Consider the following 19967-nt stretch of genomic DNA (forward strand, 5'->3'; position numbering starts at 1 on the left):
AGTGATATGAGACGTGGTGATGTGAGACGTGGTGGTGATGTAAGGCGTAGTGATGTGAGACGTGGTGATGTTAGACGTGGTGAAACCGTCAATTCCAGTTTTCAGCAAGGGAGACAACCGACAGGACAATAGTTGCATTTTCAACATCAAACATACATGATTATGGCATCTGATCAAAACACGAACACGTTTTGGCTCACAAAGGTACATAATTTCAAGGACCGCCTGCGTGGTGTAGTGGTTAAAGCGTCCCAATTCCACCACCACCACATAATGTCAAGGTCGGCAAAATGTCATGGGGCTTAAAGGTGCATCGTGAGATCCGTTTGAAATCCCATTGTATCCATTAACTGTACACATTTGGCCGTTCTTTACTCTAAGCGCACAAATCACTCCCTGTAAATGCAGACATGAGAAATCCATATTAGGTATTCATTTTATATGAATTTCAGCAACACTCCGTCAGATATTTCTAGTTCTTTCTTTCTTTTGCATGAAATTTGTTTCAGATGCCGACATTCAAAGATGGCGACGTTGTTGTGAACGAGTCAAACGCCATCTGCTTCTATCTTAAGGTAATCAACAAACGCATCAACATGTAACAAGGCCTATCGAGCGAACGTGCGTGTGCGTGCGTATGTGACACGCCGATGCTGACATTCGTGACATAAACAATCTGAACAATCCGCTTCAGCTGACATCTCATGTGAATGTGTGTGTGCGTGCATGCGTGCGTGAGTACGTGCGCGTGGTCGTGCGAGTACGAGTGCGTACGTGTTTGGATGTTGTATAAATGAAATCTCACTTGACCAATGAAGCATTTGGGTTACTCTATATCGTCTAATTACTTAAATGTTGTGCAAGAGCTTTATGTTAACAACCGACAAAAAATATTCGCGTTGTTAGAGCGAGCCAAGACAGATAGCTGTTGAGTCAGACACAGTCAGTTATCAGTCCTTATCAGTCCTTATCAGTCCTGGGAGAAACGTTCGACTAACTATTGATGCATGCTTTGCCACTTGTGTCATACCGGTTTATATTTCAAATCACCGGGGTTGGTTTGTTTATTTTGGGGTAACGCCGCACTCAGCAATGTTCCATTTGTATGGCGGCGGTCTGAAGCCCGGCCCGTGACTCAGCAGGTTGTGGAGAAAATCAATTCCAACCCGGATGTTTACGGGTCAACTGCACTTGCAATGAAATGGGTTAAGTCATTTCGTTTTCAATCAAGCTTTATTCTGCTTCTCTTGTCACTCCGGGACAAATGTCCCAGTTGGTTAGGTGATAGTCCGGCTCACAGTCCCTGAAACACACGAATTTCCCTACTGCCTAGTCCTCCCTGCAATGCTTAAGCCCTAAATGAAGCAAGTCTAGATTTCCTCAGGTCGAATCTCCCAACTCACTGGGGCTCCTTTTCAATTTAAATGGGTTTATTTGGTACTATCAAAATTATATATATTTAGGGACTAAGCGGTAGTCTAGTTAGGTGAGTGAGTAAGAAAAGCAAGATTTATGGATGTCAACACTTCTTTATTGTGAATAACACGACGTTTCGGAGTGTATGCTTGCTCCTTCATCAGGTGAAGGGTAGGGAGTATAAGGGAGAATATATATATAAAATGGTGAGGCACTTACACAGAAAACATGTTTGACAAGTTAACAATGATGAGGAAAGAATATGTATTAAAACATGAGGGCAGTGATACACTATTAAAACATAGTATTAGATTGGTGGGATATAGTGCAAACATGAGGAGGCCAGTGATACGCTAAAACAACATGGCAACTGATAGGGTAAAGAATAACATAGGGAAGCCAGTGATACTGTATAAACATGCAAGAGGCCAAATGTACACAAGCGACCGGAACACCTGCCTTCCTGACCATTTCATAATACAATCTCACTTAATGGTTACGGATTAAGAGGATATTTTGAGCATGAACGCAAAATAGCGAGAATGACCAGCTGGTCTCATACACAAATGCCTGGCTAATAATGGTGAGTGAGTGAGTGAGTTTAGTCTTACGCCGCACTCGGCAATATTCCAGCTATATGGCGGTGGTCTGTAAATAATCGAGTCTGGACCAAACAATTCAGTGATCAACATCATCAGCATAGTCTACAATATTATGTAATGAGTGTAGCGGGAGAATTTTATAAAAATCCATTTCTTCACCGATTTCGTTCAAATTTGTAATATAAGTTACTCATAACATATAAAACAATATACGGTTGCAAAATCTAGATTTTTATTTTTAAAAATTATTGTCCAAACAGTGATTCGAACCCCTGTGGTTCTAACCACTACACCACGCAGGCAGTCCTTGAAATTATGTACCTTTGTGAACCAAACCGTGTTCGTGTGTTTTGATCAGACGCCATACTCATGTATGTTAGATGGTGAAAATGCAACTATTGTCCTGTCCTGCCCTTTGGCTCTGTATGCTCAGCGACAACTTGAGGCAGGTTTCTTTTGTTGAGGAAAACTGGAATTGACGGTTTCACCACGTCTCACATCACCACGTCTCACATCACCAAGTCTCACATCACCACGTCTCCCACATCACCACGTCTCACATCACCACGTCTCACATCACCAAGTCTCACATCACCACGTCCCCACATCACCACGTCTCACATCACCACGTCTCACATCACCACGCCTTACATCACCACGCCTTTACATCACCACGTCTCACATCACCACGTCTCACATCACCACGTCCCACATCACCACGTCCCCCACATCACTACGGTCTCACATCACCACGTCTCACATCACCACGTCTCACATCACTACGCCTTACATCACTACGCCTTTACATCACCACGTCTCACATCACCACGTCTCACATCACCACGTCTCACATCACCCAGGCTCACATCACTACGCCTTTATCACCACGTCTCTCACATCACCACGTCTCACATCACCCAGGCTCACATCACTTACGCCTCTCACCACGTCACATCACCACGTCTCACATCACCACGCCTCACATCACTACGCCTTACATCACCACGCCTTACATCACCACGTCTCACATCACCACGTCTCCACATCACCACGTCTCACATCACTACGCCTTACATCACCACGTCCCACATCACCACGTCTCCACATCACCACGTCTCACATCACTTACGTCTCACATCACTACGCCCTACATCACTCGCCTTTACATCACCACGCCTTACATCACCACGTCTCACATCACCACGTCTCCACATCACCACGTCTCACATCACTCCGCCTTACATAACTACGCCTTACATCACCACGTCTCCACATCACCACGTCTCACATCACCACGCATTACATCACCACGTCCCACATCACCACGTCTCACATCACCACGTCCCACATCACTACGCCTTACATCACTCGCCTTACATCACCACGTCTCACATCACCACGTCTCACATCACCACGTCTCACATCACTTCTAGGCTCACATCACCACGTCTTTACATCACCACGTCTCACATCACCACGTCTCACATCACCACGTCTCACATCACTACGCCTTACATCACCACGTCTTACATCACCACGTCTCCACATCACTACGCCTTACATCACTACGCCTTACATCACCACGTCTCACATCACCACGTCTCACATCACCACGTCTCACATCACTCAGGCTCACATCACTACGCCTTTACATCACCACGTCTCACATCACCACGTCTCTCACATCACCACGTCTCACATCACTACGCCTTTACATCACTACGCCTTACATCACCACGTCTCACATCATCACGTCTCCACATCACCACGTCTCACATCACCACGTCTCACATCACCACGTCTCACATCACTACGCCTTTACATCACTACGCCTTACATCACCACGTCTCACATCACCACGTCTCATACATCACCACGTCTCACATCACTCAGGCTCCACATCACTACGCCTTACATCACCACGTCTCACATCACCACGTCTCACATCACCACGTCTCACATCACTACGTAGCTCATGACCACATAAAACATCACCACATCTCACGTAACCACGTCTCACATGAAGATGTATCTCGTCACCACATCTCACAGCACCGCGTCACCACATACGTCAAAACGTTTTACATTACACGTAACCACGTCTCATATGATCACATCTCACATCACCACGTCTCACATCACCATGTCTCACATCACAATGTCTCAAATAACCACGTCTCTCATCACCCACCTCACATCATCATGTTTCACGTCACCACGTTCACATCACACATCACCACCACCACGTCACCACGTTCACATCACACATCTCCATGTTTCACATCACCACGTCTCAACGTCGCATGTCACCACGTCAAAACGTTTCAAATCACACACCACCACGTCTCACATGACTACATCTCACTTCAACACATCTACGCGTCGCACATCACCACATCTCACATGACACATGCCACAAACGTCTCACATGACTTACAGCACCAACGTCTTACACCGGCACGTGGACTAACTGACTGACTGAGTTTGGTTTTACGCCGCTTTTAGAAATATTCCAGCAACATCACGGCGGGGGACACTAGAAATGGGCTTCACCCATTGTGCCTATGTGGGGATTCGAACCCGGGTCTTCGGCGTGACGAGCCAACGCTTTAACCATTAGGCTACCCCACCGCCCCCGGCACGTGGATTTAAGTTTGATTAACTTTGGAATGTACTCTCTGGGGCAAAGGGTCTAACGTAGACGATAGGCTAGACTAAGGCTTGTTAAAATGTTAAGCTGGAGTTCTCATCAATAATAATCGGTGACTGGCGCAATCGTCTAGGTCACGATGTGTCCGGTGTCAGGGGTATTCTACGATGTAAGACAAAAACGTATTTTTTATCTTAATATCATTTAAAGTTTTTATTTGACTAACCTTGAGTGATAAAGGATATATTCATTTATTTCATGCAAAAATGTCAAGTGTTCCCTACAAAAATAGCGTTGATGACATCGTATCGGCGAAACTGTCGCCGCCCTCCACATCCGGGTATTTTGTATGGGTTTTCGACGATGAGCCATACTTTTCGTTCCGCACTGCGAGGGAATGTTGTGATCACGTGGCTTCCTATTTAAATATTGCCTTTTGTAGCAGACGACTGATCTTACTGAAATTTGCTGACTCATAATATGTAATGAGTGTAGCGGGAGAATTTTCTAAAAAATCCATTTCTTCACCGATTTCGTTCAAATTTGAAATGCGGCAATGTAATATAATCGAAAATATATATTTCTTTTGCAGAATAAATTTCCAGACAAAGGGACGAAACTCCTTCCTGACGATAAAGCCGAATTTGGCCGAATTGTAAAGAGATGTGCTGAGGTGAGAAAATCGGATATTTCGAAGTTCGATTTTCTTTGATGCAAACATAAAACACCATTCCAGACCTACTTGACATTACACGTCTGTTACATTGTTTCTGCTGTGTATGTCTGTTCGTTGTTTTACGCCGCACTCAGCAATATTCCAGCTATATGGCAGCGGTCTGTAAATAATCGAGCCTGGATCAGACAATCAAATGATCAACAGCATGAGCATCGATCTACGTAATTGGGATACAATGACACGTGTCAACCAGGTCAGCGAGCCTGACAACCCGATTCCGTTATTCGCCCCTCGCGACACACATGGGTTACTGAACACAGGCCCTCGTGTCTTTGCGAGGATTTAAGATTTTTAAAAAATATATATAAATTTGAGATGACCCCCGAATCGAAATGCTTCACAGTACAATTAGGTGAAGCATCGTTAGGTGAAGCATTTCGAGTCGGGGGTTATCTCAAATCCAATATGTTTTTTAATCATCAAACCTCGCAAAGACACGAGGGCCTGTGTTACTGAAAACCAATTCTAACTCGGATCTTTACGGGTCGATTCTGTTGCGTTCAGAGCAGGAACTTTGGCTTATTGTCGGATTATTGTGTCTTCAAGTTATTATGCATGACTAGCTTATTGTGACTGGCTACTAGCCAGTCAAGACAGAAATGACTGCATACTAGCCAATTATAAATCACTACTGACCTTTTGAGATTGCATACCAGTCAATGTTAAATCGCTAGTTGACTTTGACTGCATACTAGCCGATTCTGAATATTGTTTACCAGTTCCTAGTTGATTGTGACTATATACCCTAGTCGATTCTACATCACTGGTTTACAGTGAATGAATACTAGCCGACTGAGTGAGTGAGTGAGTTTAGTTTTACGCCGCCTTTAGCAATATTCCATCAATATCACGGCGGGTGACAGCAGAAATGGGCTTCACACAGTGTACCCATGTGGGAAATCGAACCCGGGTCTCGGCGTGACGAGCGAACGCTTTAACCACGAGGCTACCCCACCGCCCCGAGCAAGACGAACATATTCAAAGACTGAGTGATAAGCTCTGGACATTATTTAGAAGAAATAGTCAGTGAGTTTGGTTTTACGCCGAATTTAGCAATAGAATATTCAAGCAATATCACGGCTGGGGACGCCAGAAATGGGCTTCACGCATTGTACCCAGGTGGAGAATCGAACCTCGGTTTCCGGCGTGACTAGCGAACGCTCTAACCACTTGGCTATCCCACCACCCCCAAAAAGGAATAGTGTAACCATGAAATTGTTTCCTGTAGACACTCAGTGATGCCACAGAGGCGAGTAAGACTTCATTCTTAATTCATTCTCTGTGGTTGAGGAGAGATCGACTTAAGGTGTGTCAGTGTACCTATATACTATAGCATTACGTTGACCACAAAATATTTCACTATGAAGAAATTCCTCCATATAAACGCCCAATAAACATTTAGTGTTTCATTTAACTTTCATTTGGTTATTCTAATTTCTGCAGACTGCCACCGTGTACGACAACTTCATCGTGAACATCGCTCACTACAGATTTAGTACCCCGAAAGAGAAACTTGATGAGGTAAGTTATATCAGACATGTTGCCCTGTAACCATCCTCAGTCCTGTGGTCCTAGTGAGTCATAATGTTGCTTACCCGGGGGGTAGTGGCGAGGGAGTCAGCTTTCGAAAAACGTTTAAATATATACTTTTTTTTGCCATTGAAAGATATTTCAGATCAATCAGTGGCTGCGCTACCATCAGTGAAGGTCGTTCTGTCCCACTGAATCAGTGACTGCCACCATCATTGAAGGTCTGTCTGTCCCACTGAATCAGTGACTGCGCTACCATCAGTGAAGGTCTGTCTGTCACACTGAATCAGTGACTGCGCTGCCATCAGTGAAGGTCGTTCTGTCCCACTGAATCAGTGACTGTGCTACCATCGGGGAAGGTCGTCCTCTCCAACTGAATCAGTGACTGCGCACCATCAGTGAAGTCATTCTGTCCCACTCAATCAGTGACTGCGCCACCATTAGTGAAGGTCGTCCTCTCCCACTCAATCAGTGACTGCGCTACCATCAGTGAAGGTCGTTCTGTCCCACTGAATCAGTGACTGCGCCACCATCAGTGAAGGTCATTCTGTCCCACTGAATCAGTGACTGCGCCACCATTAGTGAAGGTCGTCCTCTCCCACTCAATCAGTGACTGCCCTACCATCAGTGAAGGTCGTTCTGTCCATGTCAATCAGTGACTGCGCCACCATCAGTGAAGGTCGTTCTGTCCCACTCAATCAGTGACTGCGCTACCATCAGTGAAGGCCGTCCTCTCCCCTTGAAGCCGTGACCGCCACCATCGGTGAAGGCCACTGCTTCCCACAGCCTGACTGTTGATTTTGTGTGTATATATTCTTCGTTGATATATTCATTTTGTATTTCAGGAGCTGTTAAAGACGAAGTACGAGGCTGCTCGAAAGGAGTTGAAATTATGGGAGGGCTACCTCGCGGCAGTAAGTACCGACCAATCGGGTGGACCGATTACCCATACCTAATACATTATCCTCCATCACTTCAGCCCCGTACGTAGTGTTTGATTCCCCATACCTGGTGTATGATTCCCCAATACCTGGTGTATGATTCACCCATACCTGGTGTTTGATTCCCCATACATGGTGTATGATTCCCCATACCTGTTGGTTGATTCCCCAATACCTGTTGTTTGATTCCCCCATACCTGTAGTTTGATTCCCCATACCTGGTGTTTGATTCCCCATACCTGGTGTTTGATTCCCCATACCTGGTGTTTGATTCCCCCATACCTGGTGTTTGATTCCCCCATACCTGGTGTATGATTCCACCATACCTGTTGTTTGATTCCCCAATACCTGGTGTATGATTCCCCATACCTGGTGTTTGATTCCCCATACCTGTTGTTTGATTCCCCAATACCTGTTGTTTGATTCCCCATACCTGCTGTTGATTCCCCATACCTGTTGTTTGATTCCCCAATACCTGTTGTTTGATTCCCCAATACCTGGTGTTTGATTCACCCATACCTGGGTTTGATTCACCCATACCTGGTGTTTTTTCTTCCCCATACCTGTTGTTGGACTCCCCTCGTACCTGATCTTGATTCCCCCATACCTGGTGTATGATTCCCCATACCTGGTGTTTGATTCCCCCTTGTTACCTGATTCCCCATACCTGATGTTTGGTTCCCCCATACCTGGTGTTTGATTCCCCAATACCTGTTGTATGATTCCCCAATACCTGGTGTTTGATTCCCCAATACATGTTGTTTGATTCCCCCATACCTGTTGTTGTTTGATTCCCCCTTACCTGGTGTATGATTCCCCCATACCTGATGTATGATTCCCCAATACCTGTTGTTGGAATCCCCCATACCTGATGTATGATTCCCCAATACCTGTTGTTGGAATCCCCCATACCTGGTGTATGATTCCCCCATACCTGGTGTATGATTCCGCCATACCTGGTGTTTGATTCCCCAATACCTGTTGTTTGATTCCCCATACCTGTTGTTTGATTCCCCAATACCTGATGTTTGGTTCCCCAATACCTGGTGTTTGATTCCTCAATACCTGTTGTTTGATTCCCCAATACCTGGTGTTTGATTCCCCCATACATGTTGTTTGATTCCCCATACCTGCTGTTGTTTGATTCCCCCATCCCTGTTGTTGTTTGATTCGCCCATACCAGGTGTATGATTCCCCAATACCTGTTGTTGGACTCCCCCATACCTGATGTATGATTCCCCCATACCTGGTGTTTGATTCCCCAATACCTGTTGTTTGATTCCCCATACCTGTTGTTTGATTCCCCAATACCTGTTGTTTGGTTCCCCAATATCTGAGTTTGACTCCCCAATACCTGCTGTTTGATTCCCAATACATGTTGTTTGATTGCCCCATACCTGGTGTATGATTCCCCATACCTGATGTTTGATTCCCCAATACCTGGTGTTTGATTCCCCATACATGTTGTTTGATTCCCCCATACCTGTTCTTGTTTGATTCCCCCATACCTCATGTTGTTTGATTCCCCATACCTGATGTTTGATTCCCCAATACCTGGTGTATGATTCCCCATACCTGATGTTTGATTCCCCAACCACCTGGAATCCCCCATACCTGATGCATGATTCCTCCATACCTGGTGTATGATTCCCCCATACCTGTTGTTGGAATCCCCCATACCTGGTGTTTGATTCCCAATACCTGATGTTTGGTTCCCCCATACCTGGTGTTTGATTCCCCAATACCTGGTGTTTGATTCCCCCAATACCTGGTGTTTGATTCACCCCCTACATGTTGTTTGATTCCCCCATACCTGTTGTTGTTTGATTCCCCCATACCTGGTGTATGATTCCTCGTACCTGATCTTTGATTCCCCAATACCTGGTGTATGATTGCCCCATACATGTTGTTTGATTCCCCCATACCTGGTGTATGATTCCCCCATACCTGATGTATGATTCCCCAATACCTGGTGTATGACTCCCCATACCTGATGTATGATTCCCCATACCTGATGTATGATTCCTCAATACCTGTTGTTTGAATCCCCCATACCTGGTGTATGATTCCCCAAATACCTGGTGTATGATTCCCCCTACCGATGTATGATTCTCCACACCTGTTGTTGAATCCCCCATACCTGGTGTTTGATTCCCCCATAACTGGTGTATGATTGCCCCATACCTGTTGTTTGATTCCCCCATACCTGTTGTTTGATTCCCCAATACCTGTTGTTGACTCCCCCATACCTGATGTATGATTCCCCCATACCTGGTGTGTGATTCCCCATACCTAGTGTGTGATTCCCCCATACCTGATGTATGATTCCCCAATACCTGGTGTGTGATTCCCCAATACCTGATGTTTGGTTCCCATACCTGATGTTTGGTTCCCCCATACCTGATGTATGATTCCCCATACCTGGTGTTTGATTCCCCATACCTGATGCTGTTTGGTTCCCCATACCTGTTGTTTGATGCCCCAATACCTGATGTTTGGTTCCCCATACCTGGTGCTTGATTCCCCCATACCTGTTGCTGATTCCCATACCTGCTGTTTGATTCCCCCATACCTGATGCTTTGATTCCCCATACCTGGTGTTTGATTCCCCAATACCTGTTGTTTGATTCCCCCATACCTGGTGTGTTGATTCCCCCATACATGTTGTTTGATTCCCCCATACCTGCTTGTTTGATTCCCCAATACCTGTTGTTGGACTCCCCCATACCTGATGTATGATTCCCCCATACCTGGTGTTTGATTCCCAATACCTGTTGTTTGATTCCCATACCTGTTGTTTGATTCCCAATACCTGTTGTTTGGTTCCCCAATATCTGGTGTTTGACTCCCCCAATACCTGTTGTTTGATTCCCCAATACATGTTGTTTGATCTCACCCATACCTGGTGTATGATTCCCCATACCTGATGTTTGATTCCCCAATACCTGGTGTTTGATTCCCCCATACATGTTGTTTGATTCCCCCATACCTGTTGTTGTTTGATTCCCCATACCCGATGTTGTTTGATTCCCCAATACCTGATGTTTGATTCCCAATACCTGTTGTTTGACTCCCCTGGTGTGTATACCTGATGTATGATTCCCCATACCTGATGTATGATTCCCCACTCCTGTTGTTGGAATCCCCATACCTGATGTATGATTCCCATAACTGGTGTATGATTCCCCCATACCTGATGTGTGATTCCCCCACACCTGCTGTTGGAATCCCCCATACCTGGTGTTTGATTCCCCAATACCTGATGTTTGGTTCCCCCACTTGGTGTTTGATTCCCCCAATACCTGGTGTTTGATTCCCAATACCTGTTGTTTGATTCCCAATACCTGTTGTTGTTTGATTCCCCCATACCTGGTGCATGATTCCCCAGTACCTTATGTTTGATTCCCCCATACCTGGTGCATGATTCCCTGTACCTGATGTTTGATTCCCCAATACCTGGTGTTTGATTTCCCATACATGTTGTTTGATTCCCCATACCTGGTGTATGATTCCCCATACCTGGTGTATGATTCCCCAAAACCTGTTGTTGGAATCCCCCATACCTGATGTATGATTCCCCATAACTGATGTATGATTCCCCATACCCGTATGTGAACTCCCCACCTGTTGTATGATTCCCCATACCTGGTGTTTGATTCCCCCAATACCTGATGTATGATTCCCCAATACCTGGTGTATGATTCCCCAATACCTGGTGTTTGATTCCCCAATACCTGATGTTTGATTCCCCCATACATGTTGTTTGATTCCCCAATACCTGTTGTTGTTTGATTCCCCCCATACCTGGTGTGTATGATTCCCCATACCTCATGTGTGTTTGATTCCCCCATACCTGTTGTTTGATTCCACAATACCTGGTGTTTGATTCACCCATACCTGGTGTTTGATTCACCCATACCTGGTGTTTTTCTTCCCCCATACCTGTTGTTGGACTCCCCCATACGTGATGTATGATTCCCCAATACTCTGGTGTTTGATTCCCCAATACCTGATGTTTGATCTCCCATACCTGGTGTTTGATTCCCACATACCTGGTGTTTGATTCCCCAATACATGGTGTTTGATTCCCCCAATACATGTTGTTTGATTCCCCCATACCTGTTGTTGCTTGATTCCCCTTACCTGGTGTATGATTCCCCACTACCTGATGTATGATTCCCCAATACCTGTTGTTGGAATCCCCCATACCTGGTGTATGATTCACCCATACCTGATGTATGATTCCCCAATACCTGTTGTTGGAATCCCCCATACCTGGTGTATGATTCCCCCATACCTGGTGTATGATTCCGCCATACCTGGTGTTTGATTCCCCAATACCTGTTGTTTGATTCCCATACCTGTTGTTTGATTCCCCAATACCTGATGTTTGGTTCCCAATACCTGCCAGTTTGACTCCTCAATTCACCCTGCTGTCTGATTCCCAATACCTGGTGTTTGATTCCCCATACATGTTGTTTGATTCCCCATACCTGGTGCATGATTCCCCGTACCTGATGTTTGATTCCCCCATACCTGGTGCATGATTCTCGTACCTGATGTTTGATTCCCCAATACCTGGTGTTTGATTTCCCCCATACATGTTGTTTGATTCCCCCATACCTGGTGTATGATTCCCCTATACCTGGTGTATGATTCCCCACTACCTGTTGTTGGAATCCCCCATACCTGATGTATGATTCCCCATAACTGGTGTATGATTCCCCCATACCTGATGTGTGATTCCCTCAATACCTGTTGTTGGAATCCCATACCTGGTGCTTGATTCCCCAATACCTGATGTTTGGTTCCCATACTTGGTGTTTGATTCCCCAATACCTGGCTGTTTGATTCCCCAATACCTGATGTTTGATTCCCCCATACATGTTGTTTGATTCCCCAATACCTGTTGTTGTATGATTCCCCATACCTGGTGCATGATTCCCCATACCTGTTGTTGGATTCCCCCATACCTGGTGCATGATTCCCCTGTACCTGATGTTTGATTCCCCATACCTGGTGCATGATTCCCCTGTACCTGATGTTTGGTTCCCATACCTGGTGTTTGATTCCTCAATACCTGTTGTTTGATTCCCAATACCTGGTGTTTGATTCCCCCATACATGTTGTTTGATTCCCCATACCTGTTCTTGCTTTGATTCCCCATACCTGTTGTTGTTTGATTCCCCATACCTGGTGTATGATTCCCAATACCTGTTGTTTGATTCCCCCATACCTGTTGTTTGATTCCCAATACCTGTTGTTGGACTCCCCCATACCTGATGTATGATTCCCCATACCTGGTGTTTGATTCCCCAATACCTGTTGTTTGATTCCCGCATACCTGTTGTTTGATTCCCCCAATACCTGTTGTTTGGTTCCCCAATATCTGGTGTTTGACTCCCCAATACCTGTTGTTTGATTCCCCCAATACATGTTGTTTGATTCACCCATACCTGGTGTATGATTCCCCCATACCTGATGTTTGATTCCCATACCTGGTGTTTGATTCCCCCATACATGTTGTTTGATTCCCCATACCTGTTGTTGTTTGATTCCCATACCTGATGTTGTTTGATTCCCCAATACCTGATGTTTGATTCCCCAATACCTGTTGTTGGACTCCCCCATACCTGATGTATGATTCCCCATACCTGGTGTATGATTCCGCCATACCTGTGTTTGATTCCCAATACCTGTTGTTTGATTCCCATACCTGTTGTTTGATTCCCCCAATACCTGGTGTTTGACTCCTCAATACCTGCTGTTCTGATTCCCCAATACCTGGTGTTTGATTCCCCCATATGTTGTTTGATTCCCCATACCTGGTGCATGATTCCCCTCGTACCTGATGTTTGATCCCCCATACCAGGCACATGATTCCCTGTACCTGATGTTTGATTCCCCCAATACCTGGTGTTTGATTTCCATACATGTTGTTTGATTCCCATACCTGGGTGTATGATTCCCCCTATACCTGGTGTATGATTCCCCACTACTCTGTTGTTGGAATCCCCCATACCTGATGTATGATTCCCCATAACTGGTGTATGATTCCCCCATACCTGATGTGTGATTCCCAATCACCTGTTGTTGAATCCCCCACACCTGGTGTTTGATTCCCCAATACCTGATGTTTGTCCCCCATACTTGGTGTGTTTGATTCCCAATACCTGGTGTTTGATTCCCCAATACCTGATGTTTGATTCCCCATACATGTTGTCTTGATTCCCAATACCTGTTGTTGTTTGATTCCCCCATACCTGGTGCATGATTCCCATACCTGTTGTTTGATTCCCCACCTGGTGCATGATTCCCCTGTACCTGATGTTTGATTCCCCCATACCTGGTGCATGATTCCCTGTACCTGATGTTTGGTTCCATACCTGGTGTTTGACCTCTCACACCTGCTGTTTGATTCCCCAATACCTGGTGTTTTGATTCCCACACATGCATGTTTGATTCCCATACCTGTTGTTGTTTGATTCCCCATACCTGTTGTTGTTTGATTCCCCCACACCTGGTGCAGTGATTCCCCCACACCTGTTGTTTGATTCCCATACCTGTTGTTTGATTCCCCAATACCTTGCTTGTTGGACTCCCCATACCTGATGTATGATTCCCATACCTGGTGTTTGATTCCCCAATACCTGTTGTTTGATTCCCGCACACCTGTTAGTTTGATTCTCATCACTGTTGTTTGGTTCCCCAATATCTGGTAGTTTGACTCCCAATACCTGTTGTTTGATTCCCCAATACATGTTGCTCTGATTCACCCACATGCCTGGTGTATGATTTTATACCCATGCCTGACCCCCATACCTGTTGTTGTTTGATTCCCATACCCGATGTTGTTTTGATTCCCAATACCTGATGTTTGATTCCCCAATACCTGTTGTTGGACTCCCCCATACCTGATGTATGATCTCCCCATACCTGATGTATGATTCCCCCACTACCTGTTGTTGGAATCCCCCATGTACCCGATGTATGATTCCCCATAACTGGTGTATGATTCCCCCATACCTGATGTGTGATTCCCCATCACCTGCTGCTGAACTCCCCCATACCCGTGTTTGATTCCCCAATACCTGATGTTTGGTTCCCAGATACTTTGGTGTTTGATTCCCAATACCTGGTGTTTGATTCCCCATGCATGTTGTTTGATTCCCAATACCTGTTGTTGCTCTGATTCACCCATACCTGGTGCATGATTCCCATACCTGTTGTTTGATTCCCCCCATACCTGCTGTTTGATTCCACAATACCTGGTGTTTGATTCACCCATACCTGGTGTTTGATTCACCCATACCTGGTGTTTTTCTTCCCCATACCTGTTGTTGGACTCCCATACGTGATGTATGATTCCCATACTTGGTGTTTGATTCCCCCAATACCTGATGTTTGGTTCCCATACCCTGGTGTTTGATTCCCAATACCTGTTGTTTGATTCCCCAATACATGGTGTTTGATTCCCAATACATGTTGTTTGATTCCCCATACCTGTTAAGTTGTTTGATTCCCCCTTACCTGGTGTATGATTCCCCATACCTGATGTATGATTCCCTCAATACCTGCTGTTGGAATCCCTCACATACCTGATGTATGATTCACTCCATACCTGATGTATGATTCCCCAATACCTGTTGTTGGAATCCCCTCATACCTGGTGTGTGTATGATTCCCCATACATACCTGGTGTATGATTCCGCCATACCTGGTGTTTGATTCTCAATACCTGTTGTTTGGATTCCCCATACCTGTTGTTTGATTCCCCAATACCTGATGTTTGGTTCCCCAATACCTGTTGTCTGATTCCCAATACCCGCTGTTTGATTCCCCATACATGTTGTTTGATTCCCATACCTGCTGCTGTTTGATTCCCCCATACCTGTGTGTTTGATTCCCCAATACCTGTTGTTTGATTCCCCCAATATCTGTATGTTTGACTCCCAATACCTGCTGTTTGATTCCCCAATACATGTTGTTTGATTGCCCCATACCTGGTGTATGATTCCCCATACCTGATGTTTGATTCCCCAATACCTGGTGTTTGATTCCCCCATACATGTTGTTTGATTCCCCCATACCTGTTGTTGTTTGATTCCCCATACCTGATGTTGTGTGATTCCCATACCTGATGTTTGATTCCCCATACCTGGTGTATGATTCCTCCATACCTGATGTATGATTCCCCACTACCTGTTGTTGGAATCCCCATACCTTATGTATGATTCCCCATAACTGGTGTATGATTCCCCCATACCTGTTGCTGGAATCCCCATACCCTGGTGTTTGATTCCCCAATACCTGGTGTTTGATTCCCCCATACCCGGTGTTTGATTCACCCCTTTACATGTTGTTTGATTCCCATACCTGTTGTTGCTTGATTCCCCATACCTGGTGTATGATTCCCCGTACCTTTGATCTTTGATTCCCCAATACCTGGTGTATGATTGCCCCATACATGTTGTTTGATTCCCCCATACCTGGTGTATGATTCCCCATACCTGATGTATGATTCCCCAATACCTGGTGTATGACTCCCCATACCTGATGTATGATTCCCCATACCTGATGTATGATTCCTCAATACCTGTTGTTTGAATCCCCATACCTGGTGTATGATTCCCCAATACCTGGTGTATGATTCCCCATACCTGATGTATGATTCCCCAATACCTGTTGTTGGAATCCCCCATACCTGGTGTGTTGATTCCCCCATAACTGGTGTATGATTGCCCCATACCTGTTGTTTGATTCCCCATACCTGTTGTTTGATTCCCCAATACCTGTTGTTGGAGTCCCCCATACCTGATGTATGATTCCCCCATACCTGGTGTGTGTGATTCCCCATACCTGGTGTGTGATTCCCCATACCTGATGTATGATTCCCCAATACCTGGTGTGTGATTCCCCAATACCTGATGTTTGGTTCCCCCATACCTGGTGTATGATTCCCAATACCTGATGTTTGGTTCCCCATACCTGTTGTTTGATTCCCCAATACCTGATGTTTGGTTCCCCCATACCTGGTGTTTGATTCCCCATACCTGTTGTTTGATTCCCCCAATACCTGTTGTTGACTCCCCCATACCTGATGTATGATTCCCCCATACCTGATGTATGATTCCCCACTACCTGTTGTTGGAATCCCCATACCTGATGTATGATTCCCCATAACTGGTGTATGATTCCCCCATACCTGATGTGTGATTCCCCAATACCTGTTGTTGGAATCCCCCATACCTGGTGTTTGATTCCCCAATACCTGATGTTTGGTTCCCCCATACTTGGTGTTTGATTCCCCAAACCCGGTGTTTGATTCCCCATACATGTTGTTTGATTCCCCAATACCTGTTGTTGTTTGATTCCCCCATACCTGGTGCATGATTCCCTGTACCTGATGTTTGATTCCCCCATACCTGGTGCATGATTCCCTCGTACCTGATGTTTAATTCCCCAATACCTGGTGTTTGATTTCCCCATACATTTTGTTTGATTCCCCCATACCTGGTGTATGATTCCCCCATACCTGATGTATGATTCCCCACTACCTGTTGTTGGAATCCCCCATACCTGATGTATGATTCCCCATAACTGGTGTATGATTCCCCCATACCTGATGTGTGATTCCCCAATACCTGTTGTTGGAATCCCCCATACCTGGTGTTTGATTCCCAATACCTGATGTTTGGTCTCCATACTTGGTGTTTGATTCCCCAATACCTGGTGTTTGATTCCCCAATACCTGATGTTTGATTCCCATACATGTTGTTTGATTCCCCCAATACCTGTTGTTGTTTGATTCCCCATACCTGGTGCATGATTCCCCATACCTGTTGTTTGATTCCCCCATACCTGGTGCATGATTCCCCTGTACCTGATGTTTGATTCCCCCATACCTGGTGCATGATTCCTCTGTACCTGATGTTTGGTCCCCCATACCTGGTGTTTGATTCCTCAATACCTGCTGTTTGATTCCCCAATACCTGGTGTTTGATTCCCATACATGTTGTTTGATTCCCCATACCTGTTGTTGCTTGATTCCCCCATACCTGTTGTTGTTTGATTCCCCCATACCTGGTGTATGATTCCCCAATACCTGCTGTTTGATTCCCATACCTGTTGTTTGATTCCCCCAATACCTGTTGTTGGACTCCCCCATACCTGATGTATGATTCCCCCATACCTGGTGTTTGATTCCCCAATACCTGTTGTTTGATTCCCCATACCTGTTGTTTGATTCCCAATACCTGTTGTTTGGTTCCCCAATATCTGGTGTTTGACTCCCAATACCTGTTGTTTGATTCCCCAATACATGCTTGTTTGATTCACCCATACCTGGTGTATGATTCCCATACCTGATGTTTGATTCCCCCATACCTGGTGCTTGATTCCCCATACATGTTGTTTGATTCCCCATACCTGTTGTTGTTTGATTCCCCCATACCTGATGCTGTTTGATTCCCAATACCTGATGTTTGATTCCCCAATACCTGTTGTTGGACTCCCCATACCTGATGTATGATTCCCCCATACCTGATGTATGATTCCCCACTACCTGTTGTTGGAATCCCCATACCTGATGTATGATTCCCATAACTGGTGTATGATTCCCATACCTGATGTGTGATTCCCCAATACCTGTTGTTGGAATCCCCCATACCTGGTGTTTGATTCCCCATACCTGATGTTTGGTTCCCCATACTTGGTGTTTGATTCCCCCAATACCTGGTGTTTGATTCCCATACATGTTGTTTGATTCCCAATACCTGTTGTTGTTTGATTCACCCATACCTGGTGCATGATTCCCATACCTGTTGTTTGATTCCCCCATACCTGTTGTTTGATTCCACAATACCTGGTGTTTGATTCACCCATACCTGGTGTTTGATTCACCCATACCTGGTGTTTTTCTTCCCCCATACCTGTTGTTGGACTCCCCCATACGTGATGTATGATTCCCCCATACTTGGTGTTTGATTCCCCAATACCTGATGTTTGGTTCCCCCATACCTGGTGTTTGATTCCCCAATACCTGTTGTTTCATTCCCCAATACATGGTGTTTGATTCCCCAATACATGTTGTTTGATTCCCCCATACCTGTTGTTGTTTGATTCCCCCTTACCTGGTGTATGATTCCCCATACCTGATGTATGATTCCCCAATACCTGTTGTTGGAATCACCCATACCTGATGTATGATTCACCCATACCTGATGTATGATTCCCCAATACCTGTTGTTGGAATCCCTCATACCTGGTGTGTATGATTCCCCCATACCTGGTGTGTATGATTCCGCCATACCTGGTGTTTGATTCCTCAATACCTGTTGTTTGATTCCCCCATACCTGTTGTTTGATTCCCCAATACCTGATGTTTGGTTCCCCAATACCTGTTGTCTGATTCCCCAATACCTGGTGTTTGATTCCCATACATGTTGTTTGATTCCCCCATACCTGCTGTTGTTTGATTCCCCCATCCCTGTTGTTGTTTGATTCGCCCATACCAGGTGCATGATTCCCCAATACCTGTTGTTTGATTCCCCATACCTGTTGTTTGATTCCCCAATACCTGTTGTTGGACTCCCCATACCTGATGTATGATTCCCCATACCTGGTGTTTGATTCCCCCAATACCTGTTGTTTGATTCCCCCATACCTGTTGTTTGATTCCCCAATACCTGTTGTTTGGTTCCCCAACATCTGGTGTTTGACTCCCAATACCTGTTGTTTGATTCCCCAATACATGTTGTTTGATTGCCCCATACCTGGTGTATGATTCCCCCATACCTGATGTTTGATTCCCCAATACCTGGTGTTTGATTCCCATACATGTTGTTTGATTCCCCATACCTGTTGTTGTTTGATTCCCCATACCTGATGTTGTTTGATTCCCATACCTGATGTTTGATTCCCTCCCATACCTGGTGTATGATTCCTCCATACCTGATGTATGATTCCCCACTACCTGTTGTTGGAATCCCCCATACCTTATGCATGATTCCCATAACTGGTGTATGATTCCCATACCTGTTGTTGGAATCCCCCATACCTGGTGTTTGATTCCCCAATACCTGGTGTTTGAT

General features: G+C 45.3%; 1 protein-coding gene across 1 annotated transcript in view; it reads left to right on the plus strand.

Moving 5' to 3' along the window:
- The first annotated feature begins 488 nt into the window (after nt 1-488).
- The window catches only part of LOC124256378 (glutathione S-transferase A-like), a 30778-nt gene continuing 11299 nt past the window's right edge, over nt 489-19967 (plus strand). The window contains exons 1-4 of the mRNA XM_046690380.1: nt 489-575; nt 5261-5341; nt 6848-6925; nt 7780-7848. Of these exons, the coding sequence (XP_046546336.1) occupies nt 510-575; nt 5261-5341; nt 6848-6925; nt 7780-7848 (294 nt within the window). The 5' untranslated portion in view covers nt 489-509. The remainder of the gene's footprint in view (nt 576-5260; nt 5342-6847; nt 6926-7779; nt 7849-19967) is intronic.

This window comes from Haliotis rubra, unplaced genomic scaffold (genome assembly GCF_003918875.1).
Source record: "Haliotis rubra isolate DU_JTF1 unplaced genomic scaffold, ASM391887v1 Scf626, whole genome shotgun sequence".
Taxonomy (NCBI): domain Eukaryota; kingdom Metazoa; phylum Mollusca; class Gastropoda; order Lepetellida; family Haliotidae; genus Haliotis; species Haliotis rubra.